We start from the raw sequence: 21,232 nt of genomic DNA, 5'->3' as shown, positions 1-21,232 counted from the left end.
GCAGATGGGCTGGTTTAAGTATTTCTGTAACTGCTGATCTCCTGGGATTTTCAAGCACAACAGTCTCAAGAGTTGCCCAAAACAAAAAATATCCTGTGAGCATCAGTTCTGAAAACTGAAATGCTTTGTTGATGAGAGAGGAAAACGGAGAATAGCCAGACTGGTTCAAGCTCACTGAAAAGCTACGATATCTTAGTAAAATTGTAGTGAGCAGAATCGCATCTCAGAATGCACAACACGTCGAACCTTGAGGCGGATGTGCTACAACAGCAGAGGACTACGTCGGGCACTTTATTAGGACCATAGAGTTACTAATCAAGAGCTCAGTGAATGTATGTCAATAGTCAAAAGTCTGGCTATCGATTAGTTGTTGAACTAATCATCTATACCATTATCACCAGCCATAAACATCTCCTCCATCATAAATGTCATAGTCACAAGCTATGTTTCTAACTTCAGTTGAGTAACAATCATCTGCAATGCTTTGATTAATTTCTCATTTTCTTCAGGTGCTCAGTATGGAGTTAGTCTAATAATGAAGGATCTGGGGCGTTAATACAAAGTTTGCAAGTTGAATCCCCAGCAGCGCTGACTCTGAAGCTCTGAAGAGTAACTGTGATCTTAGTCCTTCTGTTTCTACTGCACACTTTGAGCAAGACATCTCGCATCAGCTTTGCTCTCAGGGGACTCTCCCTGCAATTAGTGCACTGTAAGTAGCTCTAAATCAAAAGCGTCTACTAAACAGCATGAAGCTTGCATTGGTTTTGCCCTTATTTTCACCACCCTGCTGTTATAATCAGGGACAAAAGACTGGCAAAGCACAACCCATTCAAACAATGACTCTATAATAATCAATATATGCACTGAAAGCGCTAACCGTCTGACTCAACAAAATTGGATAGCAAGCCCAAAGCAAGCAGGCCCAATCTCAGCTGGAAAAGCTAGACCCCTCTCGAAATACAATAAGGATTATTAAAAGGATTTCCTTCAGGTAGAAAGAACAAACACACTTTGTTAGCGTGTTCTAACAAAGTGTAGAGTATACATGGAATTCAATGACTCTCAGCTGCATCAGAGGGGATTGTATTGGGAAAGTTTTCATTGAGCGATATTCAATAGAAGACAGCAAAAAGCTCAAAACATCTTAAAAAATAAACAGTGGACAATATTTATCAGTTTTATCTTAAATGCTGTACTATTTATTACACAACAACAAAACGCCAATGTTTTTATATTTAACATGCTCATTCAATTATCACAATAGAGGATACTCATCTCATTCAAAGGACATAATTAACAAATCTCATTAAGAAGCAATGTTTGTGTAAGAGTTTTCAGCCTCTGAAACTTAACCAGTTGCTATTGACAACAAAGAAAATAGATTATCTCTAAAAAAAAAACTAAGATGCATGCGGTCAAACTTACCCCGCATCCTGTGCTTCATGGGCTCGGATGACAGATAACAAGTTGTTGTGTTGTAAAAAGTCACACACAGCAAGATAACTGCAAAAAAATGTAAAAGGGATGTTGAGAATAAATATTACTGGAATATACAGCTTGAAGGCAAATGGATTTAGCTACCACTAGTTCAGGGATGCAATTTCATTTGAATGATGTTCAGTAGACAAGAACTCTTAACATATTCCTTCCTGTTTCATAAAGACAATTTTAAAGCTAAACAAAGTTTGACTGTAAGAGATAAAAAGAAAATAACAAAAAATTACTGTACACACTGCATACATACTTGTTGGATAAAATACCTTGGAATAGTTCACCCAAAAATGAAAATGCTATCATTATTTATTCACCCTCATGCCATCCCAGAGATGCATGACTTTCTTTTTTCTGCTGAACACAATGCAAGTGAATAGGTATATTTTTGAGCTCCAAAGAGCACATAAAGGCAGCATAAAAGTATTCCATATGACTCCAGTTGTTAAATCTATACCTTCAGAAGCAATACGATAGATGTGGATGAGAAACAGATCAATATTTTAGTCCTTTTTTACTATAAATTCTCCTGCCTACCCAGTAGGTGGCGATTATGAACAAAGAATGTGAATGTGAAAAAAAAGAAGAATGTCAAAGTGAAACTGGAGATTGAGAGTAAAAAGGATTAAATATTGACCCACACCTATTATATTGGTTCTGAAGATATTGATTTAACCACTGAAGTCATATGAAATACATTTGCTTGCATTGTATGGAACTTCAGAGCTGAAATATTTGTCTAAAAATATCTGGGATGGCATGAGTAAATTAAGATATATTTTTTTGGGTGAACTATCCCTTTAAGGGACAACAAAACTTGGTCATGCATTTGTACACAAAAAACTAATCTACATAAAAACCCTCTGTGTGTGTGTGTGTGTGTGTGGGGGTATTACATTAACACAACTCTAAATAATAGTAAATAATGTCAAGTCTGTTACTTTCTTGTATATTAATAAATGGTGATCTATGAATATAAATTATGAATTATAATAATAATAATGACAACAATTGGATCATACAGTGGGAAAACCTTTAAGCAGAGTTGGCATTTTCTATAAGCTATCTGAATTGAGATTTTGACTCTTCCTTTCATGCAAATGATCATTCATATTTCTTGACATTTGATAAATGATTAATTAATGAATCTTTAAAATAATCAATGGCATTGGTAAAAAAAAGAATAGATCCAATTTAATTGATAGGATAGTTCATCCTAAAATGAAAATTCTGTCATCATTTACTCCCACTTATGTTGTTGCAAAGCAGAATGACAGCCTCTCACCATTCACTTTCATTGTACAAGATAACAGGAACATTTAAACATTTTCATGTACCTTGGTCAATAATGCATTTAACCAAAATACCCTTTTCTGCCAATGCCAGATGAATTGAGGACATTTCCCATCCACAAATGTTTCTTACAAGCCATGAAACAGCATTTTGCATTATTACTTTTTTCTTATTTTCCCATGTAAATATGCAGGAATCAGCACAGGTCATTGTGTCACTTGCAGCATCATATGGCAGGAATATATAGCCAAATGGAGTTATGCAGTTATATCAATAAAAGATAAAACTATTGGCTTACTAGCTAAATGTCTGATAGGAAATATTCCACTCAGGTAAATGCTATTTGAAAGATGAGCAACCTTTTCTTGAGTAGATCGGTCAACTGTAGCTATTGGATTTGATTTGCTCATATTGAGAGGCTCAAATTAGCTTTCTAACATTGCAGTTTAAATTATGCATTATGCAGAAATTCTTAAAGTTAATGACCAGTAACTGTTTCATTCACCCTACAAAGACAACTTTTATTGGTGCTTGATGGGTGATAATTTGGGATGCTTGTTGTTGGGTTGCATAATGGCTTTTGTTAATGACCTTTCGTTTCGAGTGGTGGTAACTGAGCCTGTCATCACAAACAGGCAAATAAATATCCTTCAGCAAAGCATAGGTGACCATTTATTGTAAGATTTTGAGTTTGTGTTGCTTAAAATGTGCTTTAAGCATACTTTAAGCATACATAAAAGAAAGCAGGCCTGTTACTCCGCTCTTGCATTTAAGGTTTCAAGAGCTTGCAATATCTTTTGTTTAGCCAACGAAAGGTCATGTCAAAGCTCCCAAGTCCCATCTAGTCCGATCAAAATTATATAACCTATTTAAAAACAGAGCTCATCCGAAACAATATTTCCTTTCCACCAACAGAGTGATATTTCCATCAGGTCTGCTTTCGGTGAAGTTGCTTGATAACTGAATTTACACAGCAAATTTCAGCCTGCTGCCGATCTATAGCAGGCAGTCTTATGACACTTCCTCATTATTGAGGCGAAGTCAATACCGAACATCAATCATCTTTAAGTAGCAGTCACTAGCAAATCAAACAATACAGCACCATTGGATAATGGGTCTAACTCCATATATTCATGCTCATAGACCTATTTTTCAAGCAAGGGCAAAACAAAAGCACAAAATACTGACGAAAAAAAGACAATACACCTAATCATTTTACATTCCCATAACAGTCTATTGATTGTTTGTATTATACAAACAATCAACTTGACTTGACTTGTGTCAGTTTGCCCGTTTAACTCATTATGCTTATATTATACACTGCAAGCTAAGACAATGAATCCTCTGTCTTGGGTTGCATTGTGTTTAATGTTTAAAAATGCAAGTGTGTATGTTTGTAGAGTGGCATTGTGTAGAGTTAGTGTTAATGGCTTGATGGTTTTCTTGGTACCTGTAGAAATAAGAGCAGCCTCTCACTGTGTTGTGTGTGAAATGTTCCTGGGTCTTCTCATTGCCAAAGTCCTCCAGCGGGTCAGACCAAAGCAAGTCACACATTGGTCCATAGGCAGGAGGCTCTTTAAATCTGTCTAACTGGAAAGGACAAATACACTATATACTACAGAGTACTACAGGATTAAATACATGGAGAGTAAAATATCAGTAAGTCATATGGAAAAAAACACAATGGGGCAAATTCACAAAAAAGTTGCGGTAGGCACAACATACGCATAAATACCACAGTGCTGTATTCATACCAAGTCACTATCATTCTTTTTAGCACACATATACACACCTCATTTCTAGAGAAATTAGGCTTTTTAAAGATAGTTTCACAAAACTTAACACTATTAGCCAGACGTAATAGAGCGCAAGAGGGCCCACCCACTTTTTCAGCCATCTTGGTTCTGCAAGTATTTTTACATTCATTCTTCCAAAGGGAATTTATAAAAGCCTTCATAAAAGAGTTCTAAGCCATGAACCAAACCAACCAGCTCCAAGGTGAATCACGCCATTACAAATTTGATTTCAAGCAAAATCTTATTTGAAAATTGAACAAAAAGTCAAAGTATATATATATATATATATATATATATATATATATATATATATATATATATATATATTTGCACATATTTATGTAGTTTAAGAGTGTAGGAAGACCGACTGTGAACATGTGAATGGGCGGCAGGTGCAGAAGCAGTGGTTCTTTGATTGGTGAAGCGTTTCTCCTCAAGTGTCGTTCTTCACCTGGGATTCAGCTATTAAATATGATTTCTTAAAAATGTATGTTTGAATAGCACAGACTGATGGCTTCAACAGACGCATATACCCTTGATTAACAACCTCTGAGCTCATGGTTGGGCTATCTTTAAAGGTTTTTAAGATAATGAAGTCGCCTATGGAAAAAACAAAAATGAATGTGACTTTTACTTCCGGAACCTGACTGTTACACTCCATTTAAGCCCAAAGTATACTTCGTCAATACTACGCAAATCTCGTCATCAGCAGAGTGCTTGAGCACTGAACAAGCGCAGCCCGATTTTTCTAACCACACATCTTTTAATGTGCAGAATGCGCATGCATCTGGAATTATTTGCACTAATTAGTGGGTCCACAAGGTGGCAAAACTCACATTTAAACTATTTCTGTCACGAAGAAACACTAGAGGATGTAATTGCCGGTAAACATCAGGATACGAAAGTAAAAACAATAACAGTAGATGTGCATATCAAGAGAATGTGTCTGTAGAGGTCAGGAGATACCTGCATTTGTATAACTCGAGCATGCACTATAAAATACATCTTTATGAGTCTAAACCCTTGTAGTCCAGAATAAATATGGAGTATACTTTGACAGGCTCGGGTTCAACTGTACGCAGATGCTGAGCATTCACATCAAAATCGAATTATACTTTGGGCTTAACGTTGCACTATTCCCACCCACAGAAAGCAGGCAGTAACTGGAATTTCATTAAAAAGAGATGTTTGCCATGATGTTTGCCATGATGTTTGAGTACATCATGGCAGCAATAATTTATCAAATGATGTCAAAATGATGGAGAAGAACATTATAACAGCATATATACAGATGCACAGTGTAGTCTAATGTATATTTTAAATAGACGATTTAGATGTCTGGATCACAATGGTGGAGTGACGCTGTAAAGTCTAGTAAAGCATGCCAGATTTTGATAGTCTGCTCTATCCTCCACAACTAAGAGCTTTCAGAACTGGCGGAAATTGTGCCCAGCACCAAATTTTGGGCGTGTTTGAGCTGTACCACTAATTGCATTTAAATAGCTATTAAACTGGTAATGCTTTTTGAGCTATGATGAAAACATGTAATGAAAAATTGGAGCTAACACACTGCTAGATGCAGATTTTCAGGACTGTATCTTAATGCCAAGTTTAGTCAAGGTCTTACAAAGTTCATGTTTTTCTACAAGGATAACATCCTTTTGGAATAAAGCTTAGCCATCTAATAAAAGACTCTACTGCATTTAAACTATATGTGCCAAAGAGCAACTCCATCGCTCAAACTAAATAGTTCTCTAAATTATAACCAAACTGAATTAAGAGCTCTGTGTGGATGATAAGAGCCGAATTGGTACTCATCAGTGCTGTTGATCTCAGTCAAGATAACAGCAAGAGTTTGACTAAAGCAATTCATATTTTCTTGATGGTTTTAGATTTTTTTTTTTTCACTTAGCAGAGGAGTGAGAAAGGAAAGGTGAAAATAGTTTTGTTCCCACAGATGCTATGGAAATCCTATTAAAGAGAAACAAAACACAAGGTAACAGTTCATGGAAATGGGGCCATTCAATTACAAGGACTGCGACTGTAGAATTCAAGAGCCTTTTACAGAAGATGAGGAAAATGCAGAGAGCAATTCTAAAGCATGTCTAGTCTGACCATTTATTATGTGCTTACAGGTTTATTCTAAAGACCTCTCCGGAGGAAACAGATTAAAGAAATGGAAAATTCTCTATTCAAACACAACATTACAAACTTAGTTTTGAGGCAAAAAGTCAAGACCAGTACAAGACTGTACACTTTCCGTCTTTCACTTGGGCACAAACTACAATCCCACGAAGCACCGCAAATGACGTAAAAACAATGGGAATACATAAAACTATTGATTTTGGGTTGTTGATTATAAGTATAGAGATAACGTTATGCTTATTGCAAAATATTTCAATGTGTACAAATATATGAGTAGTTTCAGGGTGAAGGGAGACAGACTCGATCACATCATTAACAGTACGTCATGGGAATGTATGGTCGCTCCAGGGCTCCTTTCAGGGGCTTTTTTGGCCACAGTTCTTTGATTGGTGAAGCTTTCACTACAGGATATTGGGTAGTGTCGTTGATCACCAGAAATCCTGCTGTTAAAAATTATTTTTAACTCTTTCCCCGCCAAACACGGAATTTTCCGGGTTTTGTGAAAAAACACTTCCCCGCCAAACACGGAATTTTCCGGGTATCCGTGTTTTAGGTGGTATACGGTAAGGAAGACCCGCGCGCATGTTTTGAAAGAGTACGCAACTCTTTGATCAAAGAAACAGACTGCGATCGTCTCAAATGTGAAGTGGAACACCATACTAATACTAAAGCACTTGTTTGATAAAAATGCCTTTTTCTCAGCTTTTTGTCCGAAATGTTGTTTTTGACAAAACCTACCTCTGTTCAAGTGGCAATAAAAAAGAACAAATGAAGATAAAATAAAATCGTTTTTTTTGCCTAAAAGCAGAGGCTCAGATCTTTATTTTGATATATAGCATCTTCATATATTCATGGAAGAAAATATTCTGCGGGCCATTAAAGTTTAGCGAAAATCGTCAAAAACCCTGGCGGTGGCTGGCAACTTTTTTTTAAAAACGCTGGCGGGGAAAGAGTTAAACAACGAAGTTGAAATACCTCAAGCATACCACCGATGAACAACCTTGGAGTCCATGGAAGGACTGTCCTTAAATGTTTATAAGTTATCGTTGAAAATCAATTAGTCTATGGAAAAAAGGAATGTGAATGTGGAACCAGACTGTTGCGCTCTATAGAAACGTTGATTATAAATGTGCTTATAATTAAAGCTACACTATGTAACTTTTTTTTTTTTTTTTTTTTATAACTAAATGTTATTAATGCGAGAGTGCAACAAAAATCCATCTTCTAAAACATGTCTTTACCCAAATACATTTTGATAAACCTATAATAATACCTATAATCTGTCGGGACAGATTTGGCATCACTTACTCATTCTTTATAATTTTTTTTTCTTCCACATTTTAGAATATTAGGGAAGTCATAAAAACCAAAATACGCAAAATTTAGCATCTTCAAAGCAGCCACCCTTTGCTTACATTTTGCAGAAATGTACTCTTGGCATTTTCTCAACCACCTTCTTGAAGTATCACACGGGGATGCTTATTAAACAGTATTAAAGGAGTTGTATTATTTGGTCCAAGTCATCAATTTCAAAAACTTTTTAAAATAAAATGTTTGTTTTGTAATGAAATAAATGTATATGTTGACACAATATATTTATGTCTACAAAACTAATTTAAAACATTTAAACATACGCCTTCAGATCAAAAGGTTTTTAAGATCATGTGAAACATTTCAGTCAAGTGCCCCAAACTTTTGAATGGCAGCGTACTTCATTCGCCCATACGTGTCACGTCATATCCGTACACAGAGAAAATATGCTTCTGTAGCGCGTGTGTGGGAGTAGCGTGAACCTGAAAGCTTGTTGTCACAACGAACGAGAACAATTTAACATGGATCATTCAAAACAGCAAACCTCTGTGGAATCACTGGTTGTAAAAACAAAGAAACCCGAACAGAGCAGAGTCTACAGGCAAAAAGGGAAAGTGAGTCCATAATAAAACCTGAATCAATATCTCTGAGATCGGAAAGGATTTAAAAGCGACACAGAGATGGCTTTTGTAATGTGATCTCACACACACACACACACACACACACACACACACACACACACGTTGTGTTTCCATGTTTTATGGGGACTTTCCATAGACATAATGGTTTTTATACTGTACAAACTTTATATTCTATCCCCTAAACCTAACCCTACCCCTAAACCTAACCCTCACAGAAAACTTTCTGCATTTTTACATTTTCAAAAAACATAATTTAGTATGATTTATAAGCTGTTTTCCTCATGGGGACCGACAAAATGTCCCCACAAGGTCAAAAATTTCGGGTTTTACTATCCTTATGGGGACATTTGGTCCCCACAAAGTGATAAATACATGCTCACACACACACACACACACACACACACACACACACACACACACACACACACACACACACACACACACACACACACACACACACAATAAATCCTTCAGTCCTAGGCTTGCCAAGACATGTGAGTCTTAAAATTATGTTGCTCACTAGTTGGACATGACGATCAATAAATTAGTTAGTTACTATCATGGTCTATTTGGCCAGAAAATCACATTTACTAAGTTTTAGTTAAAGTGAAAAATATGTGTACGCCTCTCTTCCACACTAGGAATGGCGTTTTCCTCCACCGGAAAAGGAGACTTTCAACTGATAAGTTTGGACTGAGTTGCTGCCTATGTGGAATTTTCCAAATTGATCACTTATGAGGTTATTATGACTTTGCCTTAAAAGCCAACTTTGTTTCTCTTTCTTTTTTTTTTGTCTGGATAAATCAAAGTTGTTTCTCATTTGTGCTTTGACAAGCATTCACTTCTGAGTGGAAGACTTTGTGGAATACAATGCATTCAAAAAAGGCCTTGTTCAATGAGAACACTGTTTGTTCTGGCTTAAGTCTGACCATGTGCTAAGGTCATTTTCTAGAGAGGGACTACAGTTACAGTCTCTTTTTGTTCCTACAGGCTCTTTTTGATTTAAAAAACAAAAACAAACAATACTTTAAGGCAACAAAATTAAGAAAAAAATAAAATAAATTGCCTACAAATATATTCACATGTACAATAACATTTGTGTTCAAAAAATGACCCTTTATGACCAAAAACAGGTGCTAATGGAATAATAAATCAAAGGTTGGTTTAACACTGCTCTGTAATATACATACTTTCCTGATGTCATCGAGGTTTGTGATTTCAGGCGACAGTCCTCCATGCACACACAGGAACTGCTGGTTCATGAGCGCTGCCAGAGGAAGGCAGTCAAAGGCATCCATACACGCATCATACACCCGCTCAGAATACTTAATTCTACCTGTCGGGATGGAGGAAGATGACCGATTGAGAGGCAGGGAAAAGAACATGACCCAAACATCAACACACATGCTACAGTGTGCAGACCAAAGATGGAAAGTCTTAAAAAGGTCATCTAAACACTTACACAGCTTTAATTTGGGGTGGAGGCTTTCCTGTCTCTAATCCAAGAGCAATAGTTCTGACATGTGTAAACATTAAGGTAGCCAATAACATTTCTGACATCAAACACTGTGCCAGGAAGTGGCTTTACATCTAACTAGAAATGTCCGAAAAAAAGAGTGGCAGGATGAAAAATGATCTGTGACCAGAACAGGCCCAGTTTACTTTTCTATGGATGACAGTTTACTTTAAAAATGTATGTCTTGCAAAACCCAAACAAGAATGTTATATGTGTTCTGGTTAATTGGTCATGTGGGTGGCAAGCATACTTACATTCCTGTTTAAAAGTGAAATACTCTGTTAAATGTCTACATTCGTGGTTCCCACGCAGCAAAAACAGTGTTTTGGGGTAAAGGATTTTTAAGGCCCACAGGTACAGCACACACTGTGGACACAAAAACAAGAGTAACACAGAGGGATTAGATTTAATATATTGTATGAATACTATGCATTAGTGTGCAGATTTTAAGTCAATGTTTTTTTAACTATCAAAAGTATAAGTTGGAAGAAAAAAGCATATTATTTATATAGCAATGACTTACTTCAATACTGAAATATCCTCTGTCCACATAATCTCCCAAGAAAAGGTACCGTGTGCTAGCTGGTGAGCCCCCTACTTCAAAGAGCTTCATCAAGTCAAAGAACTGCCCATGGATGTCTCCACATACTAGACAAAAAGACACAAAATAAAGTTTTACTATGTGCATTTCTACAGAATAATTCTAGCATCGTCATGATTATTATACTTCAAAAATGATTTTGAATTAGTATTGTTGTCTTGTTTTTCAGTAAAAATATCTAAACATCCTTAAAGAGCCCATATTATGCTCATTTACAGGTTCATAATTTAATTTGGGGGTCTAATAGAGGTTTACATACTTTAATGTTAATAAAACACTCTTTTCACTCTCTGTCTGAAATGCTCTGTTTTAGCTCCTGTCTCTTTACAGCTGTCTCTTTCTGAAAAACCCAGTCTGCTCTGATTAGTCAACCGCTTAGAGCATGTGTTTGAAATGTAACGCCCCTTACCATAACCAAAGTAGCCATTAGCTACTTGCATTATGCAAATGAATTACATAGTGACAAAGCCAAGTCACGGAATAAATGGCTGGACTGCAAACCAGACATTTCAGGCAGTTCAGGCGCAGTGCTTTCTGTTGGAGAGTAACTCCCTTTGGCGTGGACATTGTGCTATGTAAATTTGCAGACCTTTTACATGCACAAACAGCTATATTACACATTAGGAAAGGTAAAATTCCAAAAAGCATAATAGGGCCTCTTTAAAACAAGATACATTTACTTGAGAGGAAAAACTGTGCAAACAAATAAGACTTGTTTTCAGAAAACATACAGGTCCTCTATGTTGAATTCTATACTGTACGCAGGGCTGTACTGAGTGAATTTCATGGGGGAATGGTGTTTCTATTCAAACTGGCTACATTTGGTGGGGGTATTTATATATTTTCTATATTAAATATCCAATGAAAGCTTTGTGGGTTCCGCACATAAATGCCTGGAATATTCTGCATCTGTGGTTGCGCAATGTTGACCATCTTGAGTTGCCAGAACACATTCACGACAATTGCACATGGGAATCCATGGGCAACCAATCCCAACATGCACACAACAGATCCACACACCAGAAGAATGCACAAATATATGGGTTTCTTTGCTCAGAACACCATCCACAAATATACATTAATGCTCAAATAAATGCTGAGCCGTTTGAATTGGTTTTCGTCTTTGAGAATGTCTGTTCTGCAGTCTTGACATACACACAAGCGCAATGCTGGGGGAGTGGTTTAGCATGTCTGACAGCAAATGCCCATTCATTAAAATTAAGGGAAATATCCAGTAGATTTGGCAATTAATTTTTTAAGAACAAAAAGAAAAAGAAAAACTGTGTTCAGAATGTTAAGTTTCGACTAAGAATTTGTATTTCTTAAGTGTAATGTGGTTATACATTACAAAGATATAATCTCTATAATCTGAAATAAGTGTTTTTATTTTTTTTATTTAAAATAAAATAAAATTTTATCCATGATGGCAAAGTCCAGTTTTCAGATGCCATTATTCCAGTCTACTAAGAAAATAATGTGTCAAATATTCCTTATGAACTCCTTTAATATATTAAATTAGTACTAACGTGCTATTTCTTTTTATCTGAATTAGTGCTGCACGATTAATCATATCGCAATCGTGATGTCAGCCTGTGCGATTATATTAAATAAATAAGTGCATGTGTGGACGTGACAGCCCATTCTCTCCGAGAGCTGTTTGCCCATTTTCTACATGGACGCCGAGCAGACCGACACTGAACTGGTGGCCAGAAAAAATAACACAGATCATAGCTTGGCGATATATCTTTATTTCATCATGGTTTATGCCATATAAATAAACACAAACTCCAAAACTGTCATTCTCGGTGTGGTTAGAGGTTCAACCAGTCACGGAAGAGACACAATCTGAGCGGGAGTCGAGACCGGGAGAGATATAAAGTTCTGCCAGCTGATGCACACTCTAACACGGAGACGCTCGTCTCTCAACCCCGCTGTCTGCAGCTTGCAACGTGTAGCATCATTGATGAGATCATCATGATAAGATCAATTTTATGTGAAAAATAACACTAAAATAACAACAATAAAATGTGTGTGTGTGTGTGTGTATATATATTATATATATATATATTTGGATAGACAAGTTTGACAAATGATTATCAATAATACTCTTATGGATAAAATGTTTACAGTGATCAGTGGCTAAAATATCAATATGACTAAATGTTACTAAAATATGACTAAAATGTCAACAGTTTTCATTGACTAAAACTACATCAAAAAGCCTAGTAAGCCAAACAAAACAAAGCACAATTACAGATGTGTCGACGCCATATGACAATAAAGAGACATGATGCACCGTTAGCAAAGTGGGATTTCAGAAAATGATGCACACACTGGACAAGAGGTACCAGCGATAAGTAGAACTTTTTAGAAAGAGGATTTGGAAAAACCAGTTGGTCATTTAAAAAAACAAAACACAAAAGCAACAACAAAAACAGTTTTAGTGGTTTGAGTGAACCACACTTTTATATCCAGTTTCCTTTTCAAAAGAGTTTATAGAAAGTACGTTACATCCTGATTAAATGTCCCTGTTTGTTTGAACAATCTTAATTTCATGAAATTTATTTGTATGTTCTTATTTATTGTTCCATTTTATTTAGGTGTAATATTGAGAGAAAAAAACTAGTTTGCAGTAATGCAAAGATGTTATTATTTAATTTTGTAAAAATATTTTAATTAGAAAACACTGCATTTATAGTTGTTGTTGCTAGTTTGTATGTTTGAGTTGAGAAATACACATTTCAGCATTATCAGTAATCTATTTGTGCATTTTCCTTGATAACCAAGCAAGTTGACTTATGTTACCATTTGTTTATTATATCGCATATCGCAATATTAGCTTCAATAATCGCATTTGACATTGCAAATGACATTTTCCCCAAATCGTGCAGCCCTAATCTGAATGGTTAAAATGGTTCTGCTACTTGTCTGTGAAAATTACAATAAAGTGTTGAAGTTCGGTATTGATTTTTTGTAGTTACTGTACAGTAAAGTTACTTTACATTAACAAGTCAACCCCCCAAACAAACAAATAATATATATCATATTCATTTATCTATTGTTCTTTTGAGAGATGAAATCTATTCTATGTACTTCTGTTTTGATATATATATATAAAAACAAAACTGGGACAGAAAGAGTATGTACAAGAATACAAGTAAATCAGTCCCTAATTTGAGAAACAGATTCCTCACAGGTCCTAAACTATCAGCTTTAATGCACAGTATATGCCGACCAATTACATTGATGCAAGTAGCGGATTATTGGATGAACAGAGATTTTGAAGAATGCATCATTTACTTTCAAAAGAAAGTAAACTGCAACATTATACATTTGTTACTGTAATGTTTCAATTACTTTCAATCTTAGCAATTTAATGCATCCTCTGTGAGGTGTGCACCTTGCTACACATTTTCATCTTGTTTTGAAAGGCACAGTAGAATAAATCTTGTTTCTGCCAAACAGTGCTGCAGGCTTTTCAAATAAAATGTGTCACCTGGCCTCTTGTTTTATGAATAATAAATAAATCTGTACTATGTGGGTTGAAAAACAGTGTAAAAAACAATGTGTGCTGGCCCCTGGTCATATATTCTGTAATATTGTTATTGACACCCTTACAGAGCAGGTGGAGAGGGGAAGGTAGCTTGCTGATGTGAGCTCTGGATGTACAGGATGAGGAAAATTCTAATTCCCCTTCGGGAAATCTCTTTGACCATTGATGCTCTGCCTTCAAGCAAGGCAATAAATCCCCAGCTCATCCAGGAGTCTCTCTCTATACTTTTCTCTCTCTCTCTATACTTCTCTCTCTCTCTCTATACTCTCTCTCTCTCTCTCTCTCTCTCTCTCTCTCTCTCTCTGTGTGTGCGCCCCTGTGCTCAGACCCTCTAGAAACTCACGCCCGAAGAGAAGAAATAAAGAACTTCTGTGTACCTGTCCAGAACACTGAAAGACGATTAATTTTACTGCAAAAACTAATTTAAATGGAAAAACTGTCTAAAACATCTATTTATTTATCTATCCATAAATCTGTCATTAAGTCTGTCTATCTAACTATCTATCTGTCTGTCACTTGGAATATATTTTAAAGCCATATGAGTGGGGAAAAAAAATATTAAAAAAAATTATTTGTGCAATATGCACTCTTGCAATTAGTTCTTAAAGGTGAAGTATGTCATTTATGTGACACCAAAAACACTAGCTTTGTCTTCCATTGGCAATCAAACAGATACAGTGGATATAAAACGTCTACACACCCCTGTTAAAATGCCAGGTATTTGAGATGTAAAAGAATGAGACAAAGGTAAATCATGTCAGAACTTTTTCCACCTTTAATGTGACCTATAACGTGAACAATTCAATTGAAAAACAAACTGAAATCTTTCAGGGGGAAAAATTTAAAATACTCACAATAACCTGGTTGCATAAGTGTGCACACCCTTAAACTAATACTTTGTTGAAGCAAATTTTGATTTTATTACAGCACTCTTTTTGGGTAGGAGTCTATTAGTATGGCACATCTTGATGTGGCAATATTTGCCCACTCTTCTTTGCAAAAGTGCTCCAAATCTGTCAGATTGCGAGGACATCTCCTGTGCACATCTCTCTTCAGATCACCCCACAGATGTTCAATTGGATTCAGGTCTGTGGTCTGGCTGGGCCATTCCAAAATGTTAATCTTCTTCTGGTGAAGCCATGATTTTGTGGATTTGGATGCATGCTTTGGGTCTTTGTCATGCTGAAAGGTGAACTTCCTCTTCATCTTCATCTTTCTAATGGACGCCTGAAGGTTTTGTGCCAAAATTGCCTGGTATTTGGAACTGTTCATAATTCCCTCCACCCTGACTAAGGTCCCGGTTCCAGCTGAAGAAAAACAGCACCAAAGCATGATGCCACCACCATACTTCACTGTGGGTATGGTGTTCTTTGGGTGATGTGCAGTGTTGTTTTTGTGCCAAATATACCTTTTGGAATTATGGCCAAAAAGTTCAACCTTGGTTTCATCAGACCATAACACATTTTCCCACGTGCTTTTGGGAGACTTGATGTTTGTTTTTGCAAATTTCAGCCGGGCATGGATGTTTTTCTTTGTAAGAAAAGGCTTCCGTCTTGCCACCCTACCCCATAGCCCATTCATATGAAGAATACGGGAGATTGTTGTCACATGTACTTGCAATTCCTGCAGTTATTTTAATGTTGCTGTAGGCCTCTTGGAAGCCTCCATGACCAGTTTTCTTCTTGTCTTTTCATCAATTTTGGAGGGATGTCCAGTTCTTGGTAATGTCTCTGTTGTGCCATATTTTCTCCAATTGATGATGACTGTGTTCCATGGTATATCTAATGCTTTTGAAATTCTTTTGTACCCTTCTCCTGACTGATATCTTTCAAAAAAGAGATCCCTCAGATGCTTTGGAAGCTCTCTGCGGACCATGGCATTTGCTCTGAGATGCAACTAAGAAAATGTCAGGAAAATCCTACTAGAACAGCTGAACTTTATTTGTGATTAATCAGAGTCACTTTAAATGATGGCAGGTGTGTAATGAATTCTATTTAACATGAGTTTGAATGTGATTGGTTAATTCTGAACACAGCCACATCCCCAGTTGGCTTCGCCATGTTGGGCCTCCTCCTCTGAATCTGCCTGGTTGTGTGGGGTCGTCATCTGAACGCAATAGAAGGCATAGGAGACGAGGTCAACGAGGTGGAATACAGCAACGCCTCCGACGACGAGGAAGTAGACCACCTTTAACATCGATGATACTATGCAATGCCAGATCACAGCATGGTAAAATGGAGGAACTTCGAGCAAACTCCAAAGTATGTTTTGAATATCGCACTGCAAGTATGATGGTGTTTACGGAAACATGGCTGCATCGGGATGTGCCGGACGCTGCTCTGGGGCTGGAAGGATTCTCGCTGGTGAGGGCGGACAGGAATGCCCAGTCAGGGAAAATCAGAGGTTGCGGTCTGGCTGTGTATGTGAGTAACGCTTGGTGTAAACAGTACACAATTAAGGACACAATCTGCTGTCCTGATGCTGAAGTTCTGTGCTTGAAAATGAGACCTTTTTCTCTACCAAGGGAGTTTGGTAGCGTCGTTGTTTGTGCGGTCTATGTCCCTCCTAGTGGAAATGCAGTTAGAGCAGCAGAGTGTATAGCGGACTGTGTTCACAAACAATTAAAGTGCTCACCAGAGGCTCCCGTATTTATATTAGGTGATTTTAATCAATGCAAGCTGGAACTGTTCTTGCCTGGTTTTGAACAATATATAAAATGTGGGACAAGAAAGGACAGAACTCTACTTGATTGTAAACCTTTTTTTTTTTCTTCTTTTTTTTTGCATTTTGTTTGTTTTATATGTCTGGTGTTGCAGTGGTTGTATTCGTGAGCCCAAAACAAATTTCCCAGTGGGACAATAAAGTATACCTACCTACCTACCTACCTATAAGAGGGAATGCACACTTATGCAACCAGGTTATTGTAAGGTTTTTAATTTGAATTTTCCCCCCACGAAGATTTCAGTTTGTTTTTCAATTGAATTGTTCACATTATAGGTCACATTAAAAGTGGAAAAATTTCTGACATGATTTATCTTTGTCTCATTCTTTTACATCACAAAAACCTGGCATTTTAAATGGGGTGTGTAGACGTTTTATATCCACTGTAGTTCCACCCCACACACACGGCAGTGGTTGAGTCAACCTACCAAAGAGTTACTTATAGTTATCTCTGTATATTGAGCAGGGATAAGAAAAATAAAATAAAATACAAACTTCACCTTTAATAAAAATACATGCTATGTGCTATTTTATGAGCTTTAAGGCATCCCTAGCTATGCTTTACATGAAAATTTGCATCATGCATCCTGTATGCTGACGCCTTTGTGCTTTGACGTAAACATAAAATGAAACCAAATACTATTACATGTTATTGGTGTCTAAGTCAAATGTAAACTCTGGTGGACACAATGGCCAGATTTTTGTAATGCAGATTGCAATGTTTATTGCAATGTTTGATTTTCGTGCAAGCTTTCCAGATGTTTGTTTTTTCTCTGCAATGCAAAAGTAGAATTTTGTAGAATCTTTACGCTACTGCCATACAACAACAGTTTACAGTGGCTCCAAAAAGGACAAAACACAATGAAAATATAGTAGTTTAAATGCTATAGTAAATCAAAGTAGTCCATGCACTATATTCCAAGTCTTCCAAAGCCAAACAATAGCTTTGTGTAAGGAACAACTATGACATTGATGTGCTGAGCTTTAAAAGGGAAGAATATTAGTGAAATCAGATGAAATTTCACCATGTTCTTCACATAAAGCTATCGAATGGCATCAGCATACTTGAAATGTACCGCAAGGGTCATTTGGACTACTTATATGAGAAGTTTATGGTTTTTTTTTATGGTGTTTTTGTTGTTGTTGTCTATTTTCAAACTTGACATTCAGGTTACTATGAACTATCGCTGTAAGGCAAGAGCTGCAAAAAGATTCTTCAACAGTTTTTCCACAGAAAAAATAACAGCATGCAGGTTTCGAATGACATAAATGAATAAGTGAATAATGACAATTCCTTTAAGAATATCCAATCCAACTATGTTGGTGATCACATACACCTCTAAAACTACTTATGTAATATCAATCTCAAGACAATAGGATGTTAGTGAGCAACAGCACGGTGCTGTGACTGACGCAACACATTGTTATGCAGAGACACCGAGATGTAATTTTCTTCATGGTAACAGAGTGGAAATCTGGGTTCAATTACGGTGTCAATTTGGGATGCACATTCCATTTAGAAAACTGTCTTTCTCCTTCATACAGTCAACAAAGTCTTTCTAGCAAGTCAGTCCACTGTCGGCCATCTTTGGAATGCTCTCAGCTATTTCCAGTCATGCCAGTACAGCTCCTATCTACTTGAATGGAGAAAGACCAAAATCTCCAAAACAGCTGGTAAAGATTATGATCAAAGAACATATATCAAACCAGTAATAAAATCTGGCAATACTTTCATAAATTGTGCTTCTTTACTTCAAATTACGCAACAAAAATGTTCCCGAGTTGATTGACAGGCAATGTCTGTATCTACAAAGTGATTGGCTCTTTTAACTGTAAGGCAGGACTTACTTTCTACGTCTCTTGAGTGTTGGGCGCTCAGAGCTCCAATCTTTCCAATTCTTCACATTAATTTAATAGAAGTGGCTCTTCTCTGCTAATTAATCTCTGCAGTCAATCAGTATTTTCACACATCTTGTAAAAATGTCCGTATCAAATTACCAGATCTCGGCCTCCCGCTGCAGGCCCCCCAATGACAGTTTGCACTCTCTTTTGATTACACTTGTGCCAATGCTCAAAACGCTTTGCTTGCACATCAAGTCAGCAGCGATATTAGTCATTCCTTCTTTATTTCCTATTCATAGAAATGTGATGACATGGCATTCCCCAGGGCTAAGTATTTTGCACTACTGCAATATGATGAGAGTTTATGTTTCTTGGTAATTCAAACAAACAGAGATATACTGTATATTATTATGGCACTGCATGCACCAAGATCAAATTCTCAAACATTCATACAGTTGGTGTTGAGATGGACAATCGTACTTACTAACAGATTGACTCTCAAATTGTCCTTTTCAACAGCTTAAAGGAGCAGTTTGTTTACTCTCTGTATAGGCACAGTCAAGTTCACCTTTGCACGGCAAAATTCCATGGGCGAAATACAGTCATCTCAATTGGAACACACGCGATGAATTTCCCATCGTGTGGAGTACAAGTTTGGTGAACTTCGACAGCCGAATTTGCCACATTGCCCAAAAGGAAGATGCTTGGTATGGCAGTGACCTCTGTGTGGGCAGTGCTTCGTAAACCGCTAAACTGAATATTCAAAATGGACTTGGATATCATTTTAGTGGTGAGTTTCTTTTTAATATCACTCTCACGGTGTATAAAGTGCATCATTAAAAAAAGGCTGCTTGGCAATTATTATAATTTTTTTCAAACGCGCTCAACGTCAGCCCATGCCTTCTTAGCCCGTGGAATTTCTCTGTGCAAAAGTAAATGTGACTGCACCTTATGAATTAATAATTAAAGTTAACCCCCTTTTTTTGCACAATCACCTCTCATTGGAAAAACCAATCGTGTTACACTTACCCACTGTTCAAATCTGAATTTATTTCCACTATAGCAGTAAGAATAGAAGAACCAGTGGATCCAGCACAGATCTTAAGAACAGAAGTTTAATTGACAAACTTTTCCAGGTGCATTGTGGAATGTTTTTATTGAAATTCCTCCCTTCAATATCCAGGCCACTGTACAACTGCCCGGTGCAGACAGAAGGGGATGAGATCTCCATTTGAGTCAAGTGAAAGCAGGTTTAAAATCAAACGCATTACAGGGAATTAAATATAAAATATTATACCCCCAGGATGACCGCAACTTAATTCTCCTCAAAAATAATTGTGCTCAAATATTGCACAGTTTGAAATAGGTTACTTGTGCTAGCAGTTATTAAAGGGCAGCAGTAACCACAGGCCAGAAATTAGTCCTATTGTTTCCTTTTCCTGGTATTCAGGTCAACCCCAAGGCCCATATTAGATTTCTTTTTATCCAGACCTCATTGTGCAACAAATAACAGCTGGGAACGAGACTACTCAATCACTGTTGAGTAGCAAAACATCTTAAGCAAATGTTTCATCGATTCTCAAAGTACAAATACACTACCATCCAAGTGCCTTTCCACTAGGGTTTGAACGGGAAAGTTTCTGCACAACTATTCCTTAACAAATTACTCTTTTGAGCCAAACCTTTTTAGTGAATTAACACTTATGAATCAGTCGATGGGTGGAATTAATCTGAATCACTGTCATGTTCAACTCAAAACAAATATCTGTTGGTCTGTACGTTTAGGCTAGATGCGAAATTCATTTGTAAATTGTTATATCTATTCTGTTGAACATAATTCATCATTTGGCAGCAGACTTTTAAGAATCACATTTCTTGTTTCCATATATATCTTCTGCAAAATTACTAAAAGAAACTTTAATGGACCGGATTCATAAAGAGGAACTGAAATAAGAATAGTAAAATTCCTTATGATTCCCATCCTTACATTTCACTTTGGCTACACTCATATGCTCTACATCTACATATTTCTCACTCTTATGATCTACATCTATAAATATATTTTGTATGTGAAGAAAACAAAGAAGAAAAGAGAGAGAGAGAGAGAGAGAGAGAGAGAGAGAGAGAGAGAGAGAGAGAGAGAGACAGGGACAGCACACAAGAGACCTCAGCCATCCTCTCACCATGACATATTCTGTCAGTTGGATACAAATTGGTTCCTTGTTGAAGATTTACAAACTTTAATCTGCAAATGTATTTACCTGCACACAAGGCAGTGTCTGAGTATTTATTTTCCCTTGTGACCAGGACAGTATGTCAAAT

The 21,232-nt window shown here is 36.8% G+C and overlaps 1 protein-coding gene across 4 annotated transcripts in view; it reads right to left on the bottom strand.

Annotated features, from left to right (window-relative positions):
- LOC127657353 (protein phosphatase 3 catalytic subunit alpha-like) overlaps window positions 1-21,232 on the bottom strand; it is a 172,087-nt gene that overhangs the window by 28,655 nt on the left and 122,200 nt on the right. For all 4 annotated transcript variants that reach the window (XM_052146101.1, XM_052146112.1, XM_052146104.1 and 1 more), the window contains exons 3-7: window positions 10,717-10,841; window positions 10,448-10,559; window positions 9,868-10,013; window positions 4,235-4,374; window positions 1,426-1,503 (exon numbers count right to left, since the gene is read on the bottom strand). In XM_052146101.1, coding sequence (XP_052002061.1) covers window positions 1,426-1,503; window positions 4,235-4,374; window positions 9,868-10,013; window positions 10,448-10,559; window positions 10,717-10,841 — 601 coding nt within the window. The remainder of the gene's footprint in view (window positions 1-1,425; window positions 1,504-4,234; window positions 4,375-9,867; window positions 10,014-10,447; window positions 10,560-10,716; window positions 10,842-21,232) is intronic.

This window comes from Xyrauchen texanus, chromosome 2, assembly GCF_025860055.1.
Source record: "Xyrauchen texanus isolate HMW12.3.18 chromosome 2, RBS_HiC_50CHRs, whole genome shotgun sequence".
NCBI classification, from domain to species: Eukaryota; Metazoa; Chordata; class Actinopteri; order Cypriniformes; family Catostomidae; genus Xyrauchen; species Xyrauchen texanus.
This window is presented reverse-complemented; position numbering and strand designations above follow the sequence as displayed.